The sequence below is a fragment of the Myiozetetes cayanensis genome, unplaced genomic scaffold (genome assembly GCF_022539395.1).
Source record: "Myiozetetes cayanensis isolate MyiCay16 unplaced genomic scaffold, myiCay2020 scf45, whole genome shotgun sequence".
Lineage (NCBI taxonomy): Eukaryota > Metazoa > Chordata > Aves > Passeriformes > Tyrannidae > Myiozetetes > Myiozetetes cayanensis.
Window position 1 is genome coordinate 165209 of NW_026087687.1, and position 24188 is coordinate 189396.

The 24188-nt window shown below is 66.3% G+C and overlaps 4 protein-coding genes and 2 non-coding genes across 12 annotated transcripts; 3 read left to right on the forward strand and 3 right to left on the reverse strand.

Annotated features, from left to right (window-relative positions):
- Positions 1-21: 21 nt before the first annotated feature.
- Positions 22-6117, reverse strand: LOC126648175 (E3 ubiquitin-protein ligase RNF19B-like). 3 transcript variants are annotated; one of them, XR_007630755.1, is made up of 12 exons: positions 5871-6117; positions 5571-5659; positions 4256-4845; positions 3711-3901; positions 3327-3477; positions 2870-3032; positions 2314-2428; positions 2056-2190; positions 1765-1960; positions 1384-1649; positions 307-408; positions 22-169 (listed from the first exon to the last, which is right to left on the reverse strand). XR_007630755.1 is itself a non-coding variant. In XM_050330895.1 (10 exons), the coding sequence occupies exons 3-10, from the start codon at positions 4690-4692 to the stop codon at positions 1490-1492; spliced, it is 1548 nt and encodes a 515-aa protein (XP_050186852.1). In that variant the 5' UTR covers positions 4693-4845; positions 5571-5659; positions 5871-6117; the 3' UTR covers positions 1291-1489. The 3 variants fall into 3 exon arrangements, 2 of the variants coding, with proteins under 2 accessions (XP_050186852.1, XP_050186853.1); XM_050330895.1 differs by lacking the exons at positions 22-169; positions 307-408 and having other exon boundaries at positions 1291-1649; XM_050330896.1 differs by lacking the exons at positions 22-169; positions 307-408; positions 5571-5659; positions 5871-6117 and adding an exon at positions 5305-5366 and having other exon boundaries at positions 1291-1649.
- Positions 6118-6281: 164 nt separating this feature from the next.
- On the forward strand, positions 6282-10364 carry ZNF513 (zinc finger protein 513). Of its 3 annotated transcripts, none has more exons than XM_050330904.1 (3): positions 6282-6370; positions 8469-9062; positions 9246-10364. In XM_050330904.1, exons 1-3 carry the CDS (start codon positions 6331-6333, stop codon positions 9995-9997), a joined length of 1386 nt encoding a protein of 461 aa, XP_050186861.1. In that variant the 5' UTR covers positions 6282-6330; the 3' UTR covers positions 9998-10364. The 3 variants fall into 3 exon arrangements, with proteins under 3 accessions (XP_050186861.1, XP_050186862.1, XP_050186859.1); XM_050330905.1 differs by having other exon boundaries at positions 6316-6532; XM_050330902.1 differs by having other exon boundaries at positions 6319-6532; positions 8472-9062.
- Positions 10365-10466: 102 nt separating this feature from the next.
- SNX17 (sorting nexin 17) lies at positions 10467-16934 on the reverse strand. 2 transcript variants are annotated; one of them, XM_050330906.1, is made up of 15 exons: positions 16774-16934; positions 15052-15126; positions 14726-14843; positions 14366-14430; positions 14180-14290; positions 13703-13793; positions 13441-13528; positions 13038-13107; positions 12828-12920; positions 12488-12691; positions 12059-12181; positions 11862-11939; positions 11594-11668; positions 11243-11284; positions 10467-11154 (listed from the first exon to the last, which is right to left on the reverse strand). In XM_050330906.1, the coding sequence occupies exons 1-15, from the start codon at positions 16834-16836 to the stop codon at positions 11035-11037; spliced, it is 1416 nt and encodes a 471-aa protein (XP_050186863.1). In that variant the 5' UTR covers positions 16837-16934; the 3' UTR covers positions 10467-11034. The 2 variants fall into 2 exon arrangements, with proteins under 2 accessions (XP_050186863.1, XP_050186864.1); XM_050330907.1 differs by lacking the exon at positions 16774-16934 and having other exon boundaries at positions 14952-15071.
- Positions 16935-17195: 261 nt separating this feature from the next.
- On the forward strand, positions 17196-21838 carry EIF2B4 (eukaryotic translation initiation factor 2B subunit delta). Of its 2 annotated transcripts, none has more exons than XM_050330913.1 (12): positions 17196-17287; positions 17388-17627; positions 18010-18213; positions 18411-18493; positions 18696-18787; positions 19118-19232; positions 19555-19631; positions 19804-19906; positions 20131-20258; positions 20930-21110; positions 21195-21375; positions 21592-21838. In XM_050330913.1, exons 1-12 carry the CDS (start codon positions 17272-17274, stop codon positions 21789-21791), a joined length of 1620 nt encoding a protein of 539 aa, XP_050186870.1. In that variant the 5' UTR covers positions 17196-17271; the 3' UTR covers positions 21792-21838. The 2 variants fall into 2 exon arrangements, with proteins under 2 accessions (XP_050186870.1, XP_050186871.1); XM_050330914.1 differs by having other exon boundaries at positions 18013-18213.
- A 712-nt stretch (positions 21839-22550) lies between these two features.
- Positions 22551-22714, forward strand: LOC126648195 (U1 spliceosomal RNA). The gene has a single exon (XR_007630759.1). It is a non-coding gene; the product is annotated as a U1 spliceosomal RNA (small nuclear RNA).
- Positions 22715-23963: 1249 nt separating this feature from the next.
- On the reverse strand, positions 23964-24127 carry LOC126648200 (U1 spliceosomal RNA). Its single transcript, XR_007630763.1, has one exon. It is a non-coding gene; the product is annotated as a U1 spliceosomal RNA (small nuclear RNA).
- Between the last annotated feature and the right edge of the window lie 61 nt (positions 24128-24188).

Here is a 24188-nt window from a genome sequence, read left to right on the forward strand (position 1 = left end):
CTTGGTTCTTTCCTGGAAGGGGAGATGAGGAAGGTGGGGGGGAAGGACATTTGTCCTTGGGGTCTTGGAGCACTGCCGGGCTTTGGCCTGTGGTTCCCGGTTCCCCCAGGATGAGGGATCCTGCTGAGGATTCTCAGAGCAGACACGAGCCTCTGGAGACAGTCTGTGTCTGAAGGAACAGGGGCACCAGTCACCCTACTGAGCTCACCTGCCCTCAGCAGGCAGCACCCATTGAGCTGCACCTTCTGACAAGGTGCAGCAAGGGACACCTCCCTGATGCACAGCTCGTACAAGGTGTGTCGATACCTGTGGCTGCTCCTGCAGGAGTGAAGTCCCTGGGCTGCAAAACACAGATGGAAAGGTGGGCTCTCCCTGTGCAGCAGAAAGAGCCACAGACCCGGCAAGCCACTGGAAAAGAAGAGCATCTGTGGTGAGCTGTTATTTTTTTTTTTTCTTTTTTCTTTTACACACAACTGGCCCCTTGGTGTCTGTTTCCTACACTGGCTCTTCCCCCTAGTCCCTCCTTCCCACAAAGCCTAGAGCAGTCCCACCTGCCCCAGGATCCCACAGGGAGCCACAAGCCCTGTGGGCAGCAGTCTGTTGCTGCTGGGGGGGCCCCCTGGTCTTCAGGGGCTCTGACCATCCTAAGGGCCCTGTGGCAGCTGGACTGGTGCCTCTGCTGGCTCTGCAGAGGTGATCAGGGCCCCTCCCTGCACAGCTCCTGGAAACCTGTGCTCTTCCATGTGACCTCCTCCTGGTGAGCTGCCAGGACAGAACCTGCCAGGCAGTCACAGCAAAACCCTGGAGTCTGTTCCCTGAGCAGCTGCAGCAGGTTAATGCAAACACCTGCAGCTCTAAGGGCCTTTGATGTGGCACAGGACCCACTACAGAGGGCAGAATTAGGATGTCGGGAAGAAATTGTTCCCTGTGAGGATGGTGAGGCCATTAGCAGTTTGCCCAGAGAAGCTGTGCCTGCCCCATCCCTGGAAGTGTCTAAGGCCAGGTTGGACAGGGCTTGGAGCAACCTGGGATAATGGAAGGTGTCACTGCCCATGGCAGGATGGCATAGATGAGCTTTAAGGTCCCTTCCAACCCAAACCCTTCTGGCATTCTGTTACTGCCCAACTTTGAGCAGTAAAATGTCCAGAAGCAGCTTTTTCTCCCCAGGATGCTGCAATGGGGTCAGAGTGGCCACAGGCAGGACCCCACTGCCTGAGACTCCACACCCCATGTGCTGGGTCCCCACCCACGGCCTGTGGCATTACCCCACTGTGCTGCAGGAGACAGACAAACCCTTGGAAAGCAGCTTTATTTCCCAGTGGTGCCTCTGGGGAGGGGGCAGTTGGGGCTGGCGCAGCAGTGCAGGATGTGGTCCACACTTACCAGGGACCCACCTCTTGGGGCTGGGAGTGCCCGCAGAGGGGGACTGGCTCTGCCACAGGAGAGCACTGGGCTTGTGTGCGGATCGAGGCTCTTCCTCTCAACCCTCTCACTCCACAGGGACACCCACAGAGCTACCCCTGTCACTGGTAGCTCCCAGGGAGTCCCCAGAGAGACTCTGTCCAGACAGGGCGCTGCTCAGGCTCTGCTGCCGGGCAGGACGCGGCACCGCTTCAACCGACACCTCCACCTCGATGGTGATGCCTTCCCTGTGGATGGACACCAGCCTGAGGGCAGCAGCCGGGAGGGGGACGGCACCTGTCCCTGCATGGGGCGGCTGTTCACAAGGGATGTGGCAGCCCCCAGTATGGCCACCCTGCTCACCTGTCGGAGGTGTCCTGGCCCTCGCTCAGCATGCTCCCCGCCAGTGCCACCGTGCTGGCTGACTGGCTGTCCCATGCTGGCCTGGGGCGCTGGCTGTGGCTGCTGCTGGGGAGGGAGGCGGTGGGGTCTGGGGTTCCGTCCTCACCTGGCCTGTGGCTGCGGTTTGGGCTGGGCAGCACCGACCACAGCTCATTCACTGAAGGAGGGAGACAGCACTGAGCACCCTGTTCCCAAGGACTGCTCCCTGCTGGAGCAGGGAGGGCATGGGCCAGGGCCAGGCATGGGACTCACACTTGGCCAGGTTCTCCAGCTCTACCATGCCAACGTCTCCAGATGTGCGGCCACCCCCACAGCCCCAGCGGCTCCGGCACAGTGACAGCACCACGGTCCCGTACACGTAGGTGAGCATCAGGGGCACACCGATACCTGGGGGTGGACAGGTAGTCACTGTCCAGCCCCAGTGCCCCTGGTCCCAGACATCCCCTGAGGCCACTCCCCAGCCCCACTGCTCAGTGCAGGGCAGCACCCTCGGCCCCAGCCTGCACTCACCCACGGTGATGGCTGTTATGATGGGGGACACAAAGAGAGAGAGAAGGACACTGCTGGTGACAGAGAGGCACTGCTGGCACCCTGACAGGCTGCTCCGCCGGCTCTGGCCCAGCACCTGCAGGGTAAGATAGATGAAGGGCTCTACAAAGACCTTGTGGCCTCTTCCCAGCCTGGCAGAGCTCTAGCTGCAACCTCAGCCACCCAGACACTCCTCCCTCTCCTCAGGGACAGGCAGCCATGACAGTATTGCCACCACAGCTCAGGTGTCCTTGCAAACCCTCCCTAGGCCCCCAGACCTCTTCTCCATTTCACCCACCCCAAACCCAACTCCCCACACTGAGCACACCTGCACGGGCGGAGAGTGCTGGGGAAAGCGGAGGGCCGTGGCAAGGAGGGGTTGTGGCCAGTCAGGGGTGGCATAGGGACGTGCTGAGGGCAGTTAGGGATGTGCTATGGGCAGCGGGGAGCACTGCAGGTCTGTCTAGGCCAGGGGCCATGGACTGCCAGGCTCGGCAGGGAGCAGGACCACAGCGATTCCTAGACCTCCTGCCAGTACCTTCCTACCCATGTAGATGGGGATCCCAATGGTAATGACAGGGACAGCAACGCCTGCGACGAGGGAGATGACCATGGGTGCACCCAGCACCATGCCCAGCTGCCACAGGATCCTCCGGGTCCGCGACCATGGCCTCTTCCCCCAGAAAGTACAGCCAGAGGGGCTGTGGGGACAGAGCAGGGCTGGGCCAAGGCGGAGACCAGCACAGCCCAGCCCTGTGCCGGGGGACACCCGTGGGCCCACGGGGGAGCAGACAGCCAGGTTCCCCCAACCCTGAGCTCCAGGTGCCTCCTGGGAATGCCAACAGCTGGCCTCAGCCCTGCCAGACCGAGTGGCACAGACCACCCTGCTCCCCCCAGCCAGCCCCAAACCTGGGGCCAGGCCTGCCTGCCCCCAGCCCAGTCCCCGAGCTCCTGGCAGGGCCCCCACTTGGGGCAGCCCCACAGCCCGCACTGACCTCAGGAAGTGCACGTCAGAGATCTCCCGCAGGCAGAGCCAGCAGAAGAGGCACCCGCAGACCGTGCAGTTCATGCGGTTGCAGCTCCCATCGTTGATCTTCATGATGAAGGCGCTGCAGCGGGGACAGACCTTGATGTCCTCAGCCTCAGCTGGGGGGGGGAGATGAGACAGGATGGGGGAGCAGGACAGGACACGCCCTGTCCCAGGCTCCCCAAGTCCCACGAGTGCCAGAGTGCCACACACCAGCCCGACTGGCACAGGGTCTACAACCCTGAGGCAGCCAGCAGCCCCGGCTCCAGCAGACCCGGAGGCAGGAGGCACAGAGGCACCCAACAGTGCCAGATCCCGGCCCTGCTGCTCCCATCCTGGGCCGGGGCCTCACCGTGGGCTGAGTCCTCGGGCTGGGTCAGCTGTGCTGTGGGGGTGGCCAGGCCAGAGGCCGGTGGCGCTGGCACACAGGGGCCATCGGGATGCCAGGGCTGCCGGCAGTGGTAGCAGAACTCGGTGCCACAGCCCTCGCGCCCGCAGGTGAGGCGGGGACACTCGGCACAGCCGTGGGCGAGGACAGCATAGCTGCGGGGAGAAGGGTCGGAGCTGGCACAGTGGCGGGGCAGTGGCAGGTCCCGGCCCCGCGCTGAGCTGGAGACACAGCCCCAGCTCGGGGGAGCCGGGACACGCCCTCATCAGCACGGACGGCTCCGCCCCGTCCAGCACCCGCAGCCCCGCGGTTCACGAGCTGCCCGGTGCAGCCAAGGACACCAGCCCTGGCAGACAGGCTCTGGGGCCCGACAGGGACCCGACACGTCCCTGCACAGCCCAGACCCACACGGGACCGAGTGACAAGGGACTGAGCCTGGGAAGGGCTCACAGGACGCCGCTGCAGTGGGCAGGGGGCCCACGCCGCTCCCTCACCGGGCCCGGCGGTACCTGCAGTCGGGCGCGGGGCACCAGCGGGTGCCGGGGTCGGCCACCAGCAGCCGCCGCAGCAGGAACTCCTCGTACTTGTCGCGGAGGGCGGGCTCCGGCAGCAGCCGGCGCACGTCGGCGGGGGGGAGCGCGGCGGGGCAGTGCGGGCACGACACCAGCACGCGGCTCTCGGTGATGGCCAGGCGCAGGTACTGCTCCAGGCAGGCCCGGCACGAGCGGTGGGCGCAGCAGGCCAGAGTGGGAAAGGCCTCGGGGGGCTGGGACAGCAGGCACAACGGACACTCCTCCAGCGAGCGGCCCTCGCCCGGGGACAGCGCCACGCGCGTCTCCTCGGCTTCCTCCGGCTCCGGCAGCGTCTCCTCCCGCACGGCCTGTGGCTCCCGCCTGAAGCAGCCCAGGAGCCAGCGGGGCCCGGGCACACGCGGGGGCCGCTCCATGGTGGCCCTCAGAGTGGCTGCCGGCTGCTGTCGGGCTACGGAGGGCAGCGGGGACGTGCCGGCCCCGGCGTGGCCCCCATGGCCTGGCTCCTACCTGGGCCTCCCCGCAGTTAGTGGTGGAACCATCCCCGGCTGCAGTCGGTGCCGCTCAGCCTGTAGAGGAACCGCTCCTGAGGGCAAGGCCCTGGGAACGGGTCCTCGGCACCCACGAGACCCCGACAGTGCCCCGCCGACGGGCCCCGGCCCGCCCTGCCCCACCCTGTCTCCTTCAGGTCAGCACCAAAGTGCAGAGGCACAGGACTCCCAAATCCCCGGGGTGGGGAAGACAGCAGCGCCACTGTGACAGCCAGATCCTGCAGGAGCAGTGACACACACCCCTCCCCGGCCCGGGGCTCTTCCCCAGCGTGACACACGGCTTTCCCCTGCAGTGCCAAGGGACCCAAAACCCCGTTCGGTGACCAGGAGCTAAGTTCCAGCAGGGAACCGAGCCTGCTTTCCCTCACTTGGAGCTCGGAGTCCATGGCCACACCACAACCCCTCCGCCAGCAGTGCCCGTCCCTCCCCTCGCTCCTTCCTCCTCTACACCCCAAAGCTGCCCCCTGCCCTCCCCACCTGGGCAGCATCGCTGCCTCCTCAGCGCTCCCGCAGCTCAGCCAGACGCGGAAGCGCCGGCACGGGAAGAGGGAGGGACCAGTGACCTCGGGGAAGACCAAGGAGTCCGATCACACCTGCCCTGCTGGCCCGAGCGCGGGGCTGCTCCTCCTCCCCCCCAGGGGATACAGCGATGCCCGGGAGCGGGCGAGGGCGGAGCTCGGAGAAACCGGGCTGACACGGGAGTTAAGTGGGGGAGAAGAGCGGGAGGCCGGCCGAGGCTGTACCTGTCAGCGGGGAATCATCGCTGGCGGCGCGGCACGGCCACGGCTCTCCCGGGACGGCCACAGCCCGACACATCCAGCGCCCCCGGGACCTGCAAAGGACCCCAGGGGTCCGTGAGGGGGCCGAGCCGCGGCTCACACAGCCGGGGCCAGTGCTGCGGGCGCGGACCGGGCACACCCACGGGGCCTCCGGGGCCGGTCGGAGCACGGCGGCACCGGGCACCCAGCGGCCCTTCGCCGCACGGGGCGAGACACAAAGCTCTGACCGCTCTGACCTCCCGGGGACACTGGCACGGGACTCACCAGGCTCTGCGCTCGGCGGCCAGCGGAGGAGGAGACGCAGCCGCCCTCGGCGGGGCACAGACACCGTCACCGCCCGCCTCGGACCCGGTCCCGGTCTCGGAGGCGCCCCCGCCTCCCGCCGCCCGGAAGGGGCGGAGCCGCCGCTGTCGCGCCCCGGTGCCCGCCCCCAGGGCCTCCCCGGCGGTCCCGCGGCCCGGCCCGGCGGTGCCGGTGCCGTTTGTGCCGTGCCCGCCAGGCCGGGACGGGACGGGACGGGGGGGACGGTGGCGGCTCCGCGCACGCGCCCGCCCTGCTTCCGGGTCGCGCGGCCGCTTCCGGCTCCGCCCCGCGCTCCCGAGGAAGCGGAAGCGGAAGTGTCCGGTCGAGGCGGGGCGGCGGTGGCCGCCCGGGCTGGCGGGGGCGGCTGGCGGGCCGCGGGCGGGCGGGCGGCGGGGCCGGGCCGGCGCCGGGGCCCGCCACGATGCCCCGGCGGAAGCAGAGCCACCCGCAGCCGGTGAAGGGTGAGTGCGCGGCGGGCCCGGGGGGCGGCGGCGGCCCGGCGGGGACCCGCGGCGCTCGGGGCGCTGCAGCGGACGCCGAGGACGGCACCGAGGAGACGGCGGGAGCGGCGCTGGTGCTGTCCGGGGACCTGCTGCTGGGCCGTGGCCAGAAGGGACCGCCAGGTGCGTGCGGCCCCCGCGGAGACGCGGCCCCGCTCCGGCAGCGCCGCCGGCGGGGATGCGGCCCGGCCCGGCCGCACCGGCCCCGCGTTCGGCGCATCCGGCAGCGCTCGCCCTGGCGGGGGCCCGCCCGGCGCGGACTCCGGCCGCGCTTCCCCTACAACGAGACGAGGCCCGGCCCCCGGCGGGGCCCTGGGTGGGCTCTGCCCTCTCGGCACCGACCCCCGAGCGCTCCCTACCGGAAAGGGTCCCGGGCACTGCGTGTCCCCGCGGCCGCTCTGGGGCCGGGCTCCTCCAGATGCGCTCCCCGCCCAGCCCCAGGCTCGGCTCTGCTGCCCACCCGGGAGCTGGGCCCGACCGCAGGGTCCCGTCCCGCCGCCCCCCTCAGCCCTGTGTGGGGCGCGGGGCGCTCCCAGCCCCGGGACCCCCGACCCGGTGCCCCGGGTTCGGGGCAGCCCCGGCCGAGGCAGCTGGAGGAGCGAGCGCTGCTCAGCTCCATGTAGCTGCCTCGCAGGGAGCAGCGGGAGCCTCACTCCTTGCCCCTGGCAGTGAGCGATGTGGGGACAGAACGGCAGGAGAAGGGAGTGTGGTGTGCCCAGCCCCGTGGCTGACCCCTTGCTTCCCCGAGGGCTGGGCCCTGCTCCCTGTGGCCGTGCCGAGCTCCCGCGCTGCTGCTGGTGGACGGGGGCTGTGCTTCCCTGCGCCGGGACAGCCGCTCGGCTGCTCTGGAGATGGGTGTTGCCAGGGCCCAAAGCTGCCGGGAATCCCTGTCCTCCCGCTCAGCCCCAGCCGGGAGCGGGAGCAGGACCTCAGGGCACACAGGCTGGACAGGCTGTCCCGCCTGGGCAGCACTGACACGGCTGCTTGGGAAGGTGCTCCAGGGATGCTGTGGCACTGCTGGGCTGAGGGGGCAGGGGGCTCCCTGGTGTGGGGCTGAGTTGAAGGGACAGGGGGGCCCTTGGCAAAGGGCTTGAGGCAGGGCTGAGGGTTCCCTGGCGGGATGCCCTGTTCTGGAGTCTGTTCTCCAGGCAGTCCTTGTGGAAGGGTCCCAGAGCCTGGAGGGACCGCCCATTCCACAGCATGGGTCAGCCTAACTTCTCTGCCTGCCTGGGGCTCTGGGAGCTTGACCCAGCAGGATGGGCAGCAGCAAGGGGATGGCCTAGGCCGCTTTCCAGGGCACAGGCAGCTGCTGGGTCTGACAGGCCCCAGGGCTGCAGGTCAGGAACAGGACAGGGCCAGCAGGACACGGCTTGTGGCTGGTAGTGGTGAGGCTTGGGCTGCATGTTGCTGCCCCTCCGGCCGTGAGCACCACTCTGGGGGTACATCTGGGACACAGGAGCTGCAGGAGGATGAGTCTGTCCCCAGCTGGGAAGTGCCCCCTGAAAGCCTGGCACAGCCTTTCCCCCCACTGCCATTGGACAGCAGTGCTGTGTGGGGCTGGAGAAGGCACTGCTTGGAGCATGGAGGGGGCTGGTGTTGGAGCCCCGTGGTGTCGGCCATGGGAGCATGACCAGCTGCCAACTGCGGGGCTGGGGCAGGGGCACAGCGAGGGGGGCACAGCTGGGGGCACCAGCTTTATAGGCACCCGGCTCTCCTACCTGGGTCGGGCTGCACCCACCACCTTCCCACCCACCAGGCCCAGCAGTGCCAGTGGGTGCTTGATCCACCACTGTCCCCTTGCCCTTTCTGGTGCCAGGGTCTTGGCCAGCCATGCAGAAGTGTCAGGGTTTCCTGAGGTGCCCAGGACAAGCCCTCAGCAGGGTGTTGGGGCAGACTGTGGCCATGAGGCTTCTCACTGCAGTGCGCAGTGCAGTGGGCTCCCACTGGGTGCCACAGGGTAGGTATAGCTGCCCAGACCCTTCTGAGACCAGGGCACAGGTGGAGGGGCTGTGCCCAGGCCAGCCTGGCTGACACCGCCCTATCCCCACGGTGTTCTCAGCAGACACGCTGGTGGGGAAGATCGCCATCCCAGCATACGCCCTGAGTGACGACGACTGCTCCTCCGGGTACCAGCAGCTGAGTGTGGAGAGCGACCCTGAGGAGGGGGGCGAGCCCGGCCCCGCCGCGCTGCCCTGCCGCCAGTGCGGGCTGCAGCTGGCTGCCAGCCTGGGCCAGAGCTGCCTGCAGTGCGCCGGCGCCGAGGGCGGCCGCAGCCAGCGCATCGTCTACTCCTGCCAGCTCTGCCCCTTCGCCTCCCACTACTCCAGCCACCTCAAGCGCCACATGAAGACACACAACGGGGAGAAGCCCTTCGCCTGCCCGCAGTGTGCCTACGCCTCTGCCCAGCTGGTGAACCTGACGCGGCACCTGCGCACGCACACCGGGGAGAAGCCGTACCGCTGTACGGGCTGCAGCTTCGCCTGCAGCAGCCTGGGCAACCTCAAACGCCACGAGCGGGTCCACAGCCAGGACAAGCCCTTCCAGTGCGCTGCCTGTGACTACCGCTGCAACCAGAGCCGCAACCTGAAGCGGCACATGCTTAGCCACCGCCTGCCCGAGGGCGAGGGTCCGCATCGGCGGGACAAGGACCCAGGTAAAAGTGGAGGGAAATGGGGATGGGGGGAGAGCAGCTGGGAGGACCCTGGGGCTGGGGCAGGGCACCAGTCCTGCCATCGAGCTGATGTCACATACTGCCAGGCTCCCCGGGGCTCCTCACAGAGCCAGTCTGCGCTGGTGCTGTGCCACCCTGCTCACAGCCCTGTCTGTCTGTCCACAGAGCCGCTGCTGCCGGAGCTGAGCCTGCACGTGGGCAGCGGCAGCGGCCCCTTCCTGCCTGGCTGTGCGCGGCTGCGGGGCGAGGAGGCAGCTGCGCTGCCCGAGCTGCTCTTCCCTTTCACGTGCCGCATGTGCGGGCTGGTGCTGGACGACGGCTTCGCGCAGGATGAGGGCCTGGCTGAGCAGGTCTGCGGGCGCTGCAGCCTGGCAGTGCTGGGCACCGAGCCGGGCGCCAGCCCCCGCAAGGGTGCCGGGGACAAGGGCTTTGCCTGCAGCCTCTGCCCCTTTGTCACCCATTACCCCAACCACTTGGCGCGGCACATGAAGACGCACAGCGGGGAGAAGCCCTTCGCCTGCCCGCTCTGCCCCTACGCCTCCGCCCACCTGGACAACCTGAAGCGGCACCAGCGTGTGCACACGGGCGAGAAGCCCTACAAGTGCCAGCTCTGCGACTACGCCTGTGGCAACCTGGCCAACCTCAAGCGTCATGGGCGCATCCACTCAGGCGACAAGCCCTTCCAGTGCAGCCTCTGCAGCTACAGCTGCAACCAGAGCATGAACCTGAAGCGGCACATGCTGCGGCACACGGGCGAGAAGCCCTTCCAGTGCCGAAACTGCTCCTACACCACTGGCCACTGGGACAATTACAAGCGCCACCAGAAGATCCACGGCCACACGGCCGAGAGCTGGGTGAACCCACGCAATGCCAAAGCCCTCCTGGCTCCCCCAGCTGTGGGCACGGCCCTGCCTTGAGACAGCACTTAGCCCAGTGGTAGGCCCGGGCTGCCTCTTCCCCTGCCCTCCCTGGGGGAGGGAGGACGGGCAGGAGACTGCAGGGGCGCAGGGCTGCCTTACGCCAGGGCCTCCAGCAGCTCTGTCCTGCCTGAGGAGGGTGAAGAGGACAGTGAAGCCACAACCGGCAGCTCAGGCGCCTGCCCCCACGGCAGCACTGCCATGCCCCCACCCACCCCACCTGCCTGTTCCTGCCTGCCGGAGCCTTCCTCTGCTGGGGTCTGGGGAAAGGGGGGGAGGGGAGGACAGGACTGGTTCCATGGCTGTTGCCATGCTGGTCGGTGTAATTTATATTGTGTATAAAAGCATTAAACAGTCACTTTTGTTATCTGCTCTTCTCCCTGGGGGCCTTGTTCTGTCACAGGGAAGGCAGCACAGGGCTGGCACGGGGAGGGTTGGGACAGCGGGCACCCCCCAACAAACAGCTCAGTACCAATCAGGATCCATTTTAATCATCGTTGCAGTGTGTAAACATCAGTTACTGTCCATTAATGCTCTGTCGGGCTGAGCAGCAGGAGATACGTGGTTACAAGCCTAGATTACACTGGCGTCTATGAGCGGGTTAGAGCGGGGGGCACGGCACGGAGCCCCCCGAGACAGCTTACTGCACTCTGTCTCGGAGCACAAACCTAAACGCTAATTTGGCATGGAGCCTGCCTGGGGCCGCTCAGAGCAGCCGCCCCCAGGCTGGGCCAGGCCCTCCCGGCTGGGGAAGGGTCAGCTCTCCCCCCTCCCATGCTGAGCCAGGCCCCACACCGCTGCTCCAGGGCTCTGCCCAGGTGTGCTGCTCGGGTCTCCCAGCTGGAGCCAGCAGTGGGAGGAGTTCAGCTGCCCCCACCCCAAAGGCAACTGTGGGCTGGGGGTGAGCTCCCAGCCCCAGGGAGCAGGGGAAGGTGGATGTAGCAGGTGAGAGGCACGTTGATTGCAACCTGGCTGCAGGTCGTACATTCCTCAGCAAAGGCCCTCACTCGGGCGGGGCTGTCCTGGGAAGGGGGTCACTACAGATCCTCATCGCCAATGCCCTCAAAGGCATAATTGCCGTGGAAGTCGTTAGCACCCACATCGTTAGCAGAGCTGGAGTGGCTGATCCCACGCAGGCTGACAGAGGTGAGCTTGCTCTGTGGAGAGGGGAGATGTTACAGAGGACCCTCCTAACTCCCCTTCCTGCTCAGCCTGAGGGCACTGGCACACTCACACACAACTCACCGAGAGTTTGGCCATGGGCTCCCGGGAGGCGTCGGGCGAGTCCTGTGGGGACGTGACAGTCAGGAGCTTAGGGCTGTAGGACACAGCATCCACCCATCCCACTACCCACCCTCCTGGGATGAGGCCAGGCCACTCCCCAGGGAGTCAGGCTCCCCCGATGTGAGTCCAGGACCTCCTTCCCTTCCCAGTCCTCTGGGAGCAGGGTACCACAGCCCTGCTGTCCTCTGGGTTTACCCTAGCCCTGCCAAGGGGACAGTGGCTTCTCTGGGGGCAGTGGACTCTGTTATCCAACACACGGCAGAGCCCATGGTCACACATGTGCTCTGCCCAGGCCCACGGGGCCCCACTCACCAGCAGAGGGGGCGACTTCACAGCTTGCTGGCTGTCGGAGCGCCTCAGGGCTCCGTTCACCCGCCGCCGAAACATCTGCAGGGAGGAGCTCGGTTCAGCTGCAGGGTCCCTGACCCTGGAGGCAGCTCCGGGGCTTAAAAGTGGCCCTGGGAATCTGTCTGCTGGCCCCATCCTGAGGGGAGCACTTGGGGCCCAGCCCAGACCCCAAAAAGTCACAGGGGCAGGTTGGGATCCCACCCTGGAAACACCATGCAGCCCCAGCTCTCACCTTGCGGATGCTGCCTCCAGACTTCTTCACCATTAGCTCATCCACCATGGACTGCAGGCAGATGCTCAGCATGATGGCCTGCAAGGGAGAGGTGTCACAGGGCTCCACACACCCCACACACTTCCCACACCCACACGAGGCCCAGACCGACCCTCTTCCCCACAGCCACTGCCAGACCAGCATCCAGGCAGTCCTACCTGTGGGCTGGTGATGGTGACCCACTGCAACCGGTCCTTGCTCATCAGGTACTCAAAGGCCAATTCCAGCTTCACCTCGGACTTCCCCGGGCTGCTCCCCGAGGGACCATTGCTCATCGGCACCTGCAAGGGCAAACGCTGAGGCTGGGAGCCTCCAGAGGGGAAGTGGCAGCTCCCTGGGCCCCAGTGCAGACCGAGGGCAGTGCTCAGTCAGGTGCCGACCAGCCTTCCACCACCATCAGCTCCCCTCTTGCCCCTTGAACGTCCTCACACCAATGATCCCCTCAGCCCCAAGGCACAACTCAGACCCTCCCCAGGCCTGCTGGGCTGGAAGCCGCCATCAGAGCCAGCACCTTTCCTGAGGAGAGGTGGCACAGCCACATCCCTCCAGCCCCCCCAGCCCCCCCCCGCTCCCCAAGCGTCACTTACCGAGGATGTGACCCGCCAGCAACGCATGCGCGTGACCTTGAAGCTGCCCTCCTTGATCTGCTCGTTCGGCAGCCGCACCTGGAAGTTGAGCTCATTGTTGCCGGCGCTGACGACGACATGGCAGCCCTTCTCTGGGAAGTCAGTGATGCAGGGGTCAAACTTGAGATAGCCGTAGTACTTGAGAGTCTGCGCCAGGCGGATGAACTGTGGGTAGATCCGGGGATGCTCAGCAGCCACCCGGGCCAGGAGCAGGTGACCAACCTGCCACCACACGTCACACGGGAGCGGGGCTGATGCAGCACCAGGACCGCTCCAGTCATGGCATCCTGCCCTCCCCTACCTCCTTCTTGGAGACTTTCTCCTGCAAGGACTTCAGCTGCCGGTGCTGTTCCTTGTTGACCACGATCCATCCGTGCTCGATGTCCGACACCGTCTACCAAGCAGCAGAGGCTGGTGAGCGGCTGGGCTCAGAGCCACCCGAGCCCACACACAGCCGTGGCTGAGGGGTGCAGTGCCCCTTGTCACCTGGCCGGGCCACACCGACCCTCACCTGCGCATAAAGCAAGTTCAACCCCACACGATGCTCCATCACATCATCATCATAGGCTGAGTCCCAGTAGCTGGAAGGGAACCACATGGATCAACCTATTCCCCAGCTCCTAACAGCGATGGGGAGAAAATCATCCTCCTGTGGGACGAGGCACTGGGCTGACTGTCTGGCCAGCTCCCCTGTAAGCATCGGTCACCGCACCCTGCTCCCCTCTAAACAGGCTGCCATGGGAAAGCAGAAATGGGCTGAGCCAAGCAGGGCAGCCCATGCCCCGGTGTAATAGCCAGGTGCGTCCCCGGAGGCCAAAGCACCCGTGGGCAGAAGTGGCAGGAGAGCAGGGTCCCTCTGCTGAACAGGGAGCCTCAGACAGCACCCCACTGCTGCCCCCCAGCCCCCCACTCACCTCTTGCGCAGGATGATCCGGAACTCGGGGTTGTGCAGGCTCGTGACTGACACGTACGGCAGCTCAAACTCCTGCAGCTTCCGCACGACTGTGGGGAAACACCAGCTCAGGAGTGGCTCAGGGCAGCAGTGCCTCCCAGACCCTTCAGCCAGGGCACCTGGCACAACCCGCTGGGCCTCCCACCCAGGGCAGGGTCCAAGCACACAGCCCTCACTTCGGGCAGGGCGCAGGGCAGACGTCCACTGCAGTGGGCTCTACTCACAGGAGAAAGCTCCATCCTTGGTCTCTCTCACTAGGAAGAGGCTGAAGTAGCCGACCAGGTCATCTGGCAGATCCAGCTTGGAGGCTACAGCCTGGGAGTGAGAGCAAGAGGTCACCACTTCCCGAGAGAGGTGGCACTCCTACATCCTGACCCTGCAGCTGGACCCAGCCCATGTGCTTTCTGGGGCCTCTCAACAGCAGGAAACCCGCACCTCTGCTGCCCTGAGGCCAGGCCTGGGGTGTCACTGCCACCAGGAAACAGCTGGGGGCCCCCTCAACATCAGTCTGGCCCCAGAGACACCCATCAACACATCCTTTCCAGCTCCTAGCTCTTCAGTCCCACCAAGTCAACCCTGCTCTGGGGTGGGGATGTGGCAGGGAGGGCCAGGGGGCTGCTGGGCTGCGAGAACCGCACACGTGGGAAACCACAGAATCCAGCAGGAGGAGCTGGTCACACCCAGCATGAGAGCTCTGGCACCTCAAGGACGTCCTCCGTCTGGTCCGAGGTGAGGATGGTGACCTTGACCTTCTGCCCATTGGAGAGCAGCACTTCCAGCACCACCTCCTCCGTAGGGATCTGCTGTGTCTCCTGAAGAGAGAAGCAGGAATGGCACCCCGGCCCCTTGGTGCAGCCTGAGGGCCTCGGCCCTGGCCCCACCCTCACCTGCTGGGCCTTGCGCAGGAAGCTGTTAAAGGTCTCGCTGCCTCCCAGCATTGGGTCCTGCCGCACTGTGGGAAGGGGAGCGAGGAATCAGGACTCCCATGAGAAGGGACAGGGACCCTCACCAGTGCCCAGCCCCTCTGCGCTCCTCGGTTTGCCCCCAGACTGTGCTGGGGCAGCCGGGGACCCCGTGCAGGGCAGGGGCTGGGACAGCAGCTGGCATCCCGAGGACAAGGCCAGCTAATGCCAGCGTGAGACACTGGGAGTGCCAAGATGGGCCCTGGTGAATGGAGCAGTTCAGGAGGAAGCCATGGGCAGTTCCCCAGTGCCCTGCACGACTGGGCTGGGGCAGGCCCAGCTTACCAGCCTGCATGTACTTCTCCAGCTGCTCCCGTCGCTGCTCCACCTCCGCCGGGGTGAGCGTGAAGATCTTCTTTGGGGGAAAGGCTGGGACCACGTTGGCGCCATACTCCTTCCTCAACTGGGAAAAGAGAAGAGTGCTGCGAGAACCTCCCTGGACGTGGTGGCTGCCCTGAGCCCCCACTACAGCTGATTCCCAGGGACCCAGCAAGGGGAGCAGAGAGCTCACCAGCATCCCTTATCCATGTGAGCAACCAGCAGTGTGCAAGAACCCAGCCTGGACATCACAGAGCAGGAGTGGGCAGAGCAGCTCCCCCCCTCTTCCCTACCTGCTCATGCAGCCCCAGGAGCTGGCTGTAGCGCACCCGGCAGTGCAACACCCCGTTCACGTGGATGTTGTAGGCCTGCAGGGAGAGATGCCAGTCAGATCCCAGCACATGCCGGATGGAGGGGGGCCAGGGTCTGCCCAGCTCGGGACACCTCAGGGAGCACCCACGAAGAGGTGATGCCCCTGAGGACCCTGCCGAGGGACAGATGGTCAAAACCATTCAGAAAGAATGAGGATATCCAAGAGATGTGTGTGCTGGACACCAGAAAGGCCCAACCCTCTGACTTCCCAGCTACAGGGAGTACAGAGCCATGCTGCAGCCCCACAGACATGAGTGTCCCCAAGCCAGCAGGCAAGGCCACCCCTCCTGGCTCCCAGGGCACCCCATGGAGCTGATCCCTGGCTGTGCCCCCTGGTGCCGCCTCTGCCCTGCTTCAGCTCCCTCTGACGCCACAGGCAGAGCAGAGTTCTGGCTGCAAAGCGCTCTGGGCCCAGCAACTCTGCAGCCCAGCTTCTGGCACCCCAGGCAACGTCCTCCCAGGGGACAGCACTGTCCCCTCAGCTCTTGCCGTCCCCAGAGCAGTGTTTGGGAGGATGAGAGGATGAACCTCCAGCAAGCCATGGCAGCCCAGCCTCCTGTGGCTACCCCCAGCGCCCTCCTGACTCTGAGTGCTGGGGCTGCCCAGGCTCACCAGAGGCACTGGCACAGCCACACTGTAGCTCACACTGGCACCTCCCAGCCCAAAGGCACCAGCTCGGTGGCTCAGGGTCCCTACCTGCACAGAGATCAGGGGAGACACTGGCAGTCCAGGCAGCACTCTCGCCTGCCCGACTCAGGGCCTTCTGCAGGGTCACAGCTCCTGCCCAGTCCCCAGTCTGCCCAAGAGGAGACCTCTCCCTGAGGTCTCCCCCTGCCTGAGAAGTCACAGTGACTGCCGAGGGCAAAGTGCAGGGGGTCATGGGGCCAAAACGCCTCGGGGGCTGCCTGGTCCTCCAGCCCTTGGGCAACCGCAGCTCTTGGATCGCCAAGTCCCTCAGTCACTGCTCACCACCGCGTCCGTGCCCTGACACCCCAACTCAGGCTCCCAAGGGGAATCCTCTGGAGAGGGATCTCGGCACCGGAGGGTCCCCGCAGGGCCGCGGAGCCCAGGGCTGCTGCCCACCTTGACGCCGAGAGCAGCGGCCAGGAGCCGCCGCCCACCCCCGGGGCTCTGTCCGCTATCGCCGGCCCCGGAGGGCGTCCAGGCACCCCGTGGCCGCCACCGCCCCGCAGCAGCGTACCCCGGCCCTGCTCCCGAGGTGCTCACGGCGCAGGGCAAGGAGCAAAACAGGAAGCCTGGACGGACGAGCGGGCGGGCCAGGATGAGCCTGGGCCGGGGATGGGACCGGACGGGGCCCGTGCGCGCTGCCGCCCCCACCCGCGGCGCCCCGGGCACGGCAAGGGCCGGGCACCGCCGGGGCGGCCCCAGGGACCCCCACACCCGATCCCGGGGCGCGGCGGGGCCCGATCCTCTCCCGGCCCCGGCACGGGGCGCAGGCCGGGGATGGCGGCGGGCCGGGGACTGCCCGCCTCGCCCGGCCCCGGCCCCGGTCCCGGTCCTGATGCCGAACCGCCACCGCGCCGGGACTGAGGGGTCGCACGGCCCCACCGGGGCCGCACCACACCCGGGCACGCCACCCGCTCTGCTCCGAGGCACGGCTCCGCTCCCCCGTCCCCGCTCACCACGTAGGCGGCGGCGCCGCCGTCCGCGGCGCGGGTCTCGGTCTCGGGGATGGAGAAGTGCATGGCCGGGCCGAGCGCGCCCCTTCTACCCGCCTCCCGCCGCCGCCATCTCGGGCCGGCGCTCCCCGCGATGGCGCGGCCGGCGGCACCGCCCGCCCCGGGGCCGCCCCGCTCCGCCCGCCCGGGGCCGCCCCGCCCGGCCCGCTCCGCCCCGCTCCGCCCGCCCGGGGCGGCCCCGCCGCGCCCCAGCGGCCGCGGAGCGCCCCCGCCGCGCGGGGCTGAGCGCGGGCCCGAAGGGGCCGAGCCCGCCGCGGGAGCCGCGGGGGCAGGACCGGGGGCGGGGCCGCAGGAGGGACCCCCGGGACCGAACCCGGGACCGACCGGCACCGCCCCGGCCGCGCAGTGGCGTCAGCGCGCGTCACGCGGGGGCGATGACGTCACGGGCGTCAGGCGGAGCAGCCTCCGGCCGGCAGGGGGCGCTGAGGGCGGAGACGCGCCATGGCGGAGCGGGAGTGTGAGTGCGGGACGGGGGCCGGAACCCTGGGACCGGCACCGGCACCTGGGACCGGCACCGGCACCTGGGGCCGGCAGCGCTCACGCTCTCCTCCTTCCAGGTGCGGGCCCCGAGGGAGCCCCGCCAGTGCCGGCGGGACCGGAGATGAGCCGGGCCGGGGCCGGTGCGGAGCCGGGGCCGCCTGACGGTGTGTGCCCTCAGGCCCCGGAGCTCTCCCGGGAGGAGAAGCTGCAGCTGCGGAAGGAGAAGAAGCAGCAGAAGAAGAAAAAGAGGAGTGAGAAGGGGCCGTCGGCCGAGCCCGCGGAGCTAGGGCCGTCCCCCGAGCCGGGGCAGCCGCGGGGTGAGCGCCGCTGTCCCCGCAGAGCCCCGGGCGGGGCTGCGCCGGGCCGGACCCGGTGGTCTCCCGGGCTGGCAGAGCCCTGGGTCCCGAGCGTCCTCCAGCGGGACCCTCGGGGCGTCTCCCCGCGCCGCAGCCCAGTCCCGGCCCTCGCGCCCCCGCACACCCGCGTTCCCGCAGGGACTGCGGGGCAGAGAGCCCCGTCCCCTCCCCGCGGGAGCGCGGGGCTGCCCGGCGGGCCCGTGTCGGCTGCGCGGGACTGCGAGGTGCTTGAGGGGCCTCTCCCAGGGCAGCCTCTGGCACAGAGGGCTCTCCCTGCCTCGCACTGGGCTGCGTCTCCCGGCGATGGAGGCTGGGCACAGACTCCCCCTTCCCTCTCCCGCAGCAGCCGCTCACCCCGCGTCCCCCTCGGCCGATGGCCCTAGCGACGGCAACAAGTCCGCGGCAGGCAAGAGCAAAGCGGAGCTGCGAGCAGAGCGCCGGGCCAAGCAGGAGGCTGAGCGGGCCCAGAAGCAGGCTAGGAAGGCAGAGCTGAGCCAGGCAGCCACTGCAGCCAAGCCCCGGCCAAGCCCCACCGAGCCCCAGTCCAGTAAGGCTGTGGTCACCACAGGGTGCAGAGCATGGGTGAGAGGGGAGGGAGGGTCTGGAGTGGGCACAGGCTGGGGCTGCCTGTGCAATCGGTATGTGGTGTGGGTCCTGCCTGTCCCTGGATGCTGCCCTGCCCTGCCTTCCCTGAATTTGGGGGTGCTCCAGGGCAATTTGGCCTCACCCCGGCTTTCCTCTCAGTGGTGAAGCGGCTGCCGGAGCATGTGCAGGTAGATGACCCCGCTGCCCAGAGGAAACTGGCGAAGAAGCTCGAGCGGCAGCAGGTAGGAGTAGGGCTGGGTGACAGGCTGCTTGCCTGGGGCAGCCGTGCTGTGGGGGCCAGGGGCGCACGTGGTGAGACTGGGACCTGCTCTCTGAGGGTAGAGGGGATCTCAGCGTGCCTTGAGCAAGTGCTGGGTGTGACTGGTGGCCCTGGAGTGAGCAGGGCTCTGGTGACACTGGCTGAGCCATCACACTGGGCTGCAGGTACCTCTGAGGCAGGACTATGGCACCAAAGTCAACCTGTTCTCCCACCTGCACCAGTACAGCAGGAAGAAGCCGTTGACGCAGCAGATGAGGTATGAGGCCTCCACAGCCCAGGCCCCTGGCAATGTTGGGCTCTGCTCTTACTGGCCTATTGGCCTGGCCTCAGAGAGATGGGGTGTCTTGGTCCTGCATGTGGGATAGGCCTGATAGGGTGGTGGGGGACTCTTTCACTTGCTTTGGGGAGTGGTGGCAGGGGCAGCCTGATGTCCTCCCTGTATAGTGAGTTTGGCCACAGGAAAAGGGGCCTGGCTCCTCAGGTCACTGCCAGCTCCCTTCCTTGGCTCTCCCTTGGGTGGTTGGGCTGGGGCCCAGCAATGGGTTGGTTATTTTGGGCTGCAGCTCCCTCCCACTGGTCCCTGCAGCATCCCGTCCACGGTGATCCACCCAGCAGTGGTGCGCCTCGGCCTCCAGTACTCCCAGGGCATCATCAATGGCTCCAATGCCCGTTGCATTGCGCTGCTGGAAGTCTTCAAACAGGTATGTGACCAGATACCTGTGCCTGCCACAATGCCCCTGCTGACCAGGTGTGTGTTCCTGTTCCCTGGCTGCTGAGGTTGTATTTGTACTCAGTCGTCATCAGCCTCTTCCTCTGGGTCGTGCCAGGGTTGGGCCCTGCTGGGGTCCTGTTCTAACACTGCTACTGCAGATTTGAGTTGCTGGGACACCCTTTGCTCCGCCGTGGCAGAGTGTCAGGCTATGCAGGACACACACACGTTTGGGCTGCAGCCCCTTGGGCAGGGTGGTCGTGTGCCCTACCCTGAGGTGCCCTGAGCTCATGCCCCCTTCCTTCTTGTGCCAGCTGATCCGGGATTACTCCACTCCCCCCAACGAGGAGCTGTCCCGGGACTTGGTGGCGAAGCTGAAGCCGCATATCAGGTGAGGGCTCCAGGTGCCAAAGCTCCACACTGTGGTCCATCAGTCACCTCTCTGGATAGGTGTCCATCCAAACTTCGGGTGACTTCCCAGCAGTTCTGCCTCCCTGCCCACCCTCCCTGTCCCTGTCTTAGCCCTCCAGGCTGCTCTGTAGCTAAGCCAGTTTCCTCTGCAGTTTCCTGAACCAGTGCCGGCCGCTCTCAGCCAGCATGGGCAACGCCATCAAGTTCCTTAAGAAGGAGATCTCGTGCCTGCCTGACACCCTGCGAGAGGAGGAGGTGAGTGGCCCTGATGAGCAGCAGGCTCTAGGCTTGGGATGGAGAGGCTGAATGGGGAGTGGGGTGGCATGCAGACTGGGAGCATGGGTGGGATGCAGACTGGGAATGGTGCTTCAGTGGAGTTGGAAGCTTGTTACTTTGGAGAAGAGACCAACCCCCACCTGGCTCCAACAGGGAGCTGCAGAGAGCAAGAAGGTCTGTATGAGATGTCTGTGTCTCCCCAGGCAAAGGAGAAGCTGCAGGACACAATTGACAAATACCTGCGGGAGAAGATTGTCCTGGCAGCTGAAGCCATCTCAAGGTCTGCCTTTGAGAAGATCAATGACAATGATGTGATCCTGGTGTACGGATGGTGAGCACAGAGCACGAGCAGCCAGGCCAGTGGGTGGGAGGAGGGAATGGAACAGCACGGAAGCGAGCATGAAAAGTGAGGCTGTGCTAGTCCTATGCAGGGCTTGGCTCTGTCCCATATGGTGCATCCAGAGTTGGGTTCCAAGAACCCCAGAGTCGCAGCTCCCTCCACCCAGGGCATTTGCAGAGCAGCTGTGGCTGTTCACTGGATTTTAAACGAACTGTAGCAAAGTCAAATCTTAGAAAGCAAAAATATGGGAGCTTATTCTTCCTTTGGGAGCCTGTGTCCCAGAAGTAGAGGTGGGAAAAGGAGCCAGAGACTGCTGGGGAAAGAGTCCAGGTGTGATGTGTGTCCTGGATGGAGGAAAGAGCGGAGGCAGGAGGCCAATGTGTGTGCCTGGAGCATTGGGAGAGGGAAATTGGGAGAGAGTTTGGAGAGGCAGAGGCTTCATGGTGGTCACAGATGGGGAGGTCAGCGCTGCTTCAGGGAGGGCTGAGACATCGCCTTTCCCAGGGATGGTTCCTTGTACAGAGGCAGGGAGAGGGGCCCTGGGAGCCATCGTGGCAGGAAGGTTCTGGATGGGGCAGCACTTGTGAGGGCGAGGGTGGATGTTGTGGCCAGGTGAGAGCCTGTCCTGGCGTGAGGGGGCAGCTCCTGATGGCGCCCATCAGCTCCTCCCTGGTGAACCGCACGCTGTGCGACGCCCACGCAAAGAAGGGCCGCGCGTTCCGCGTGGTCGTGGTGGACAGTCGGCCGCGCCTGGAGGGCCGGGAGACGCTGCGCCGGCTGGTGCGCCAGGGCATCCACTGCACCTACGTGATGATCAACGCCATCTCCTATGTGCTGCCTGAGGTGAGGGGTCGGGCTGCGGCCGGGCGCGGAGCGGGCTGCGGCACGATCAGAGGTACTGACAGATGCCCTGTGCTGCCCTGGCAGGTGTCCAAAGTGCTGCTGGGAGCCCATGCGCTCCTGGCCAATGGCTCTGTCATGTCCCGGGTGGGGACGTCACAGATTGCGCTGGTCTCCAAGGCCTACAACGTGCCCGTCCTGGTCTGCTGCGAGACCTACAAGTTCTGTGAGCGAGTGCAGACGGACTCTTTTGTCTCCAATGAGCTGGGTATGGCTTGTATCCCCTTCCTCCCACCTGGGACATCATCCCACTCCTTGCTGTGGACCACGACAGGCTGCTCTGCCTTGCCATTCCGCTTCCCGGGCGCGGGAACACCGCTCGTAGTCGGGGGGCCTGGCAGGCAGCAGCGGTGTGTGCTCCCAGGGCAAGATGGAGAGGTGCTATCCTTCCCCCTGATCCTGCAAGTTGCTTCTCTGTCCACAGATGACCCTGACGACCTGATTGTGCTCCGGAAGGGCCAGGCCCAGCTGGGGGGCTGGGCAGAGAACAAGGCGCTGCGCCTCCTCAACCTGGTCTATGACGTGACACCCCCAGACCTGGTGGATCTGGTCATCACGGACTTGGGCATGATCCCCTGCACCTCAGTGCCTGTGGTCCTGCGTGTCAAGAACGTGGATCAGTAGCCAGGGCAGCTGCATGGACAGTAATAAACCAGGCCCACAGTACCCTATGTATGCTGTTTGTTGTGGTGTGGCAGAGAGAGCCCTGGCACCGGTGTCATCACTGGGATAGCTCAGCTCCTTCCTTGGGGTGTGCTGGCCCCAGCCCTTTTCTTCCTGCTCCAGGCTGCAGCGCGGAAGGGTCTTTTTTGTCCCTGGGGCCCTCCTCTGGGAACTGGGAAAACAGGGACACTGTGGTGATGGCCCCTGGCTCAGCCTCCTCAGCTTTTGGCAGCCCGTCCGAGCTGGGCTACAGTGGAAGAGTCTGGGCCCCTCCTGCCGTGGCCAGTGGGGTCTTCACGCGGGGGGCCGGCGCGGCGGCGGACAATGCTCGGAGTAGTGAGGCCTTGGGGACCCTCGGTCGGTGCTGCCCCGGCACCGGGCACGGACCGCGTCCCGCCGGCAGCGGGGCCCGCGGCACCTCGGGGGCGGGGCCTGGCGGGGGGCGGGGCCATGCAAATCGCGTCTCAAACGGCGGAGCGGCTACGAGCGGCTTTCGGCGTGGGGCGTGTCCATGCAAATCAGTCCTGCCGCACGGGACGCCGGGACGCGGCCCCCTCTAAGACTCCGCGGCCACGCGCGTCCGCGGGCGCTGCGAGGGGCGGAGCCGTGCGGGCCGGTGGGGAACGCGAGGCTGGACGGGTGCGAGGCCGGGTCGGCGGTGAGCGTGTGTTAGGGGTGGGTGCGCGGTGCGGGGCCGGTGGGGGTTGGGTTGGACAACTCATACTTACCTGGCAGGGGAGACACCATGATCAGGCAGGTGGTTTTCCCAGGGCGAGGCTCATCCCTTGCACTCCGGGTGTGCTGACCCCTGCGATTTCCCCAAATGCGGGAAACTCGACTGCATAATTTGTGGTAGTGGGGGACTGCGTTCGCGCTCTCCCCTGATAATCGCGGTTCAAAGATAGTTTCATGGTTGAGGAAGGAGCAGCAGATTCCTGTCTCCGCAGTTCTCAGCGTTGATGTTCTCATATTGATTCCCCAGGTTACGAGGTCAACTTCGAGTCCTCGCGTCCCGGTTCGGCTCAGGCCAGCTCCGGCTCTCCCGGCCCCTCTCAACCATTCCGCACGAACCCGCGGTCGGGCCGTGGATCGCTGCTCTCCTTCCCGGTTCAAAGATAGATGTTACATCGCGGCAGGTAACGGGTGACCTGTCAATCTGTCGGTGTTCCAAGGTAGTACTCGGTTCCTGAGTGGAACTGAAGGGGACTCGTGCGGCCGCGGGGAGACAGCCGAGAGCCCGGTGCTGGACCGGGACGGGGCGAGGGACAGGGGAGCAGCAGGACTTGGGACCGCGAGTGTCAGGGGTGAAATCCGAAGGGGTGTGGGACCCTCTGGAAGGGCGGGAAGGCAGCGAGGGGAACCCAGTCCCGCTCCCGGTGTGAGGCTCGGGGTCCTGGGGCATCCCGGAATGCTCTCTCCGAACAGGCACTGCCGATGCCCGGGAGACGCATCCACATTCCCGGCTGGAACTGGCCAGCGGATCCCTAAGGGCGGGCTCTGGGCTGCCGCGTCTGGAGCCAGGATGATACCGGCCTGTCCCACCCCGTGTCTGCACATCCCGGGAACCACCCGCGGGAGTGAGTCCGCGCAGGGGGCGCGGCAATGCCGGTGCCGCTCCGTGAGCCCCGTCCGGATCACACCCGTCGGGTCCGTGAGCGCAAACGGACTTCCCGGGGGCGGGAATTGGACGCATCTTGTCCAAACACAAGTCGGACAAAGTCTCTCCCCCGCTCCGTCGCACTCGGGGGATCGACCCCAGTACTGCCGTCCGCCGCAGCCCGAGCGCGGGGTAGAGCCGGCGCCGCTTCTCGGTGGGAGAGGCGAGACCGTTCCAGTCCCGCAGGCTCCGCTTTCCTACCGCTCCCGCACGGAAAGAGCCCCGATCGGGACGGGCGGGTCCCTACGCCGGGGGCGAGACTTGCCCGGCGGGGCAGAGCCCGAATCCATCAGAGGGATCCCCAGGGTAGCACCTGGTCCTACAAGTGCCGGGACTGCGGAGTACGGGGGCTTCACGCGGTTTTGGGGGTAAGAAATCATCCGGGAATCTGCGGCCCCGGCCAAGAGCGGAGACAATAATACAGAGTAACTTTCGGTTACGACCTTTTCATGAATCTATCTTTGAACCGCGATTATCAGGGGAGAGCGCGAACGCAGTCCCCCACTACCACAAATTATGCAGTCGAGTTTCCCGCATTTGGGGAAATCGCAGGGGTCAGCACACCCGGAGTGCAAGGGATGAGCCTCGCCCTGGGAAAACCACCTGCCTGATCATGGTGTCTCCCCTGCCAGGTAAGTATGAGTTGTCCAACCCAACCCCCACCGGCCCCGCACCGCGCACCCACCCCTAACACACGCTCA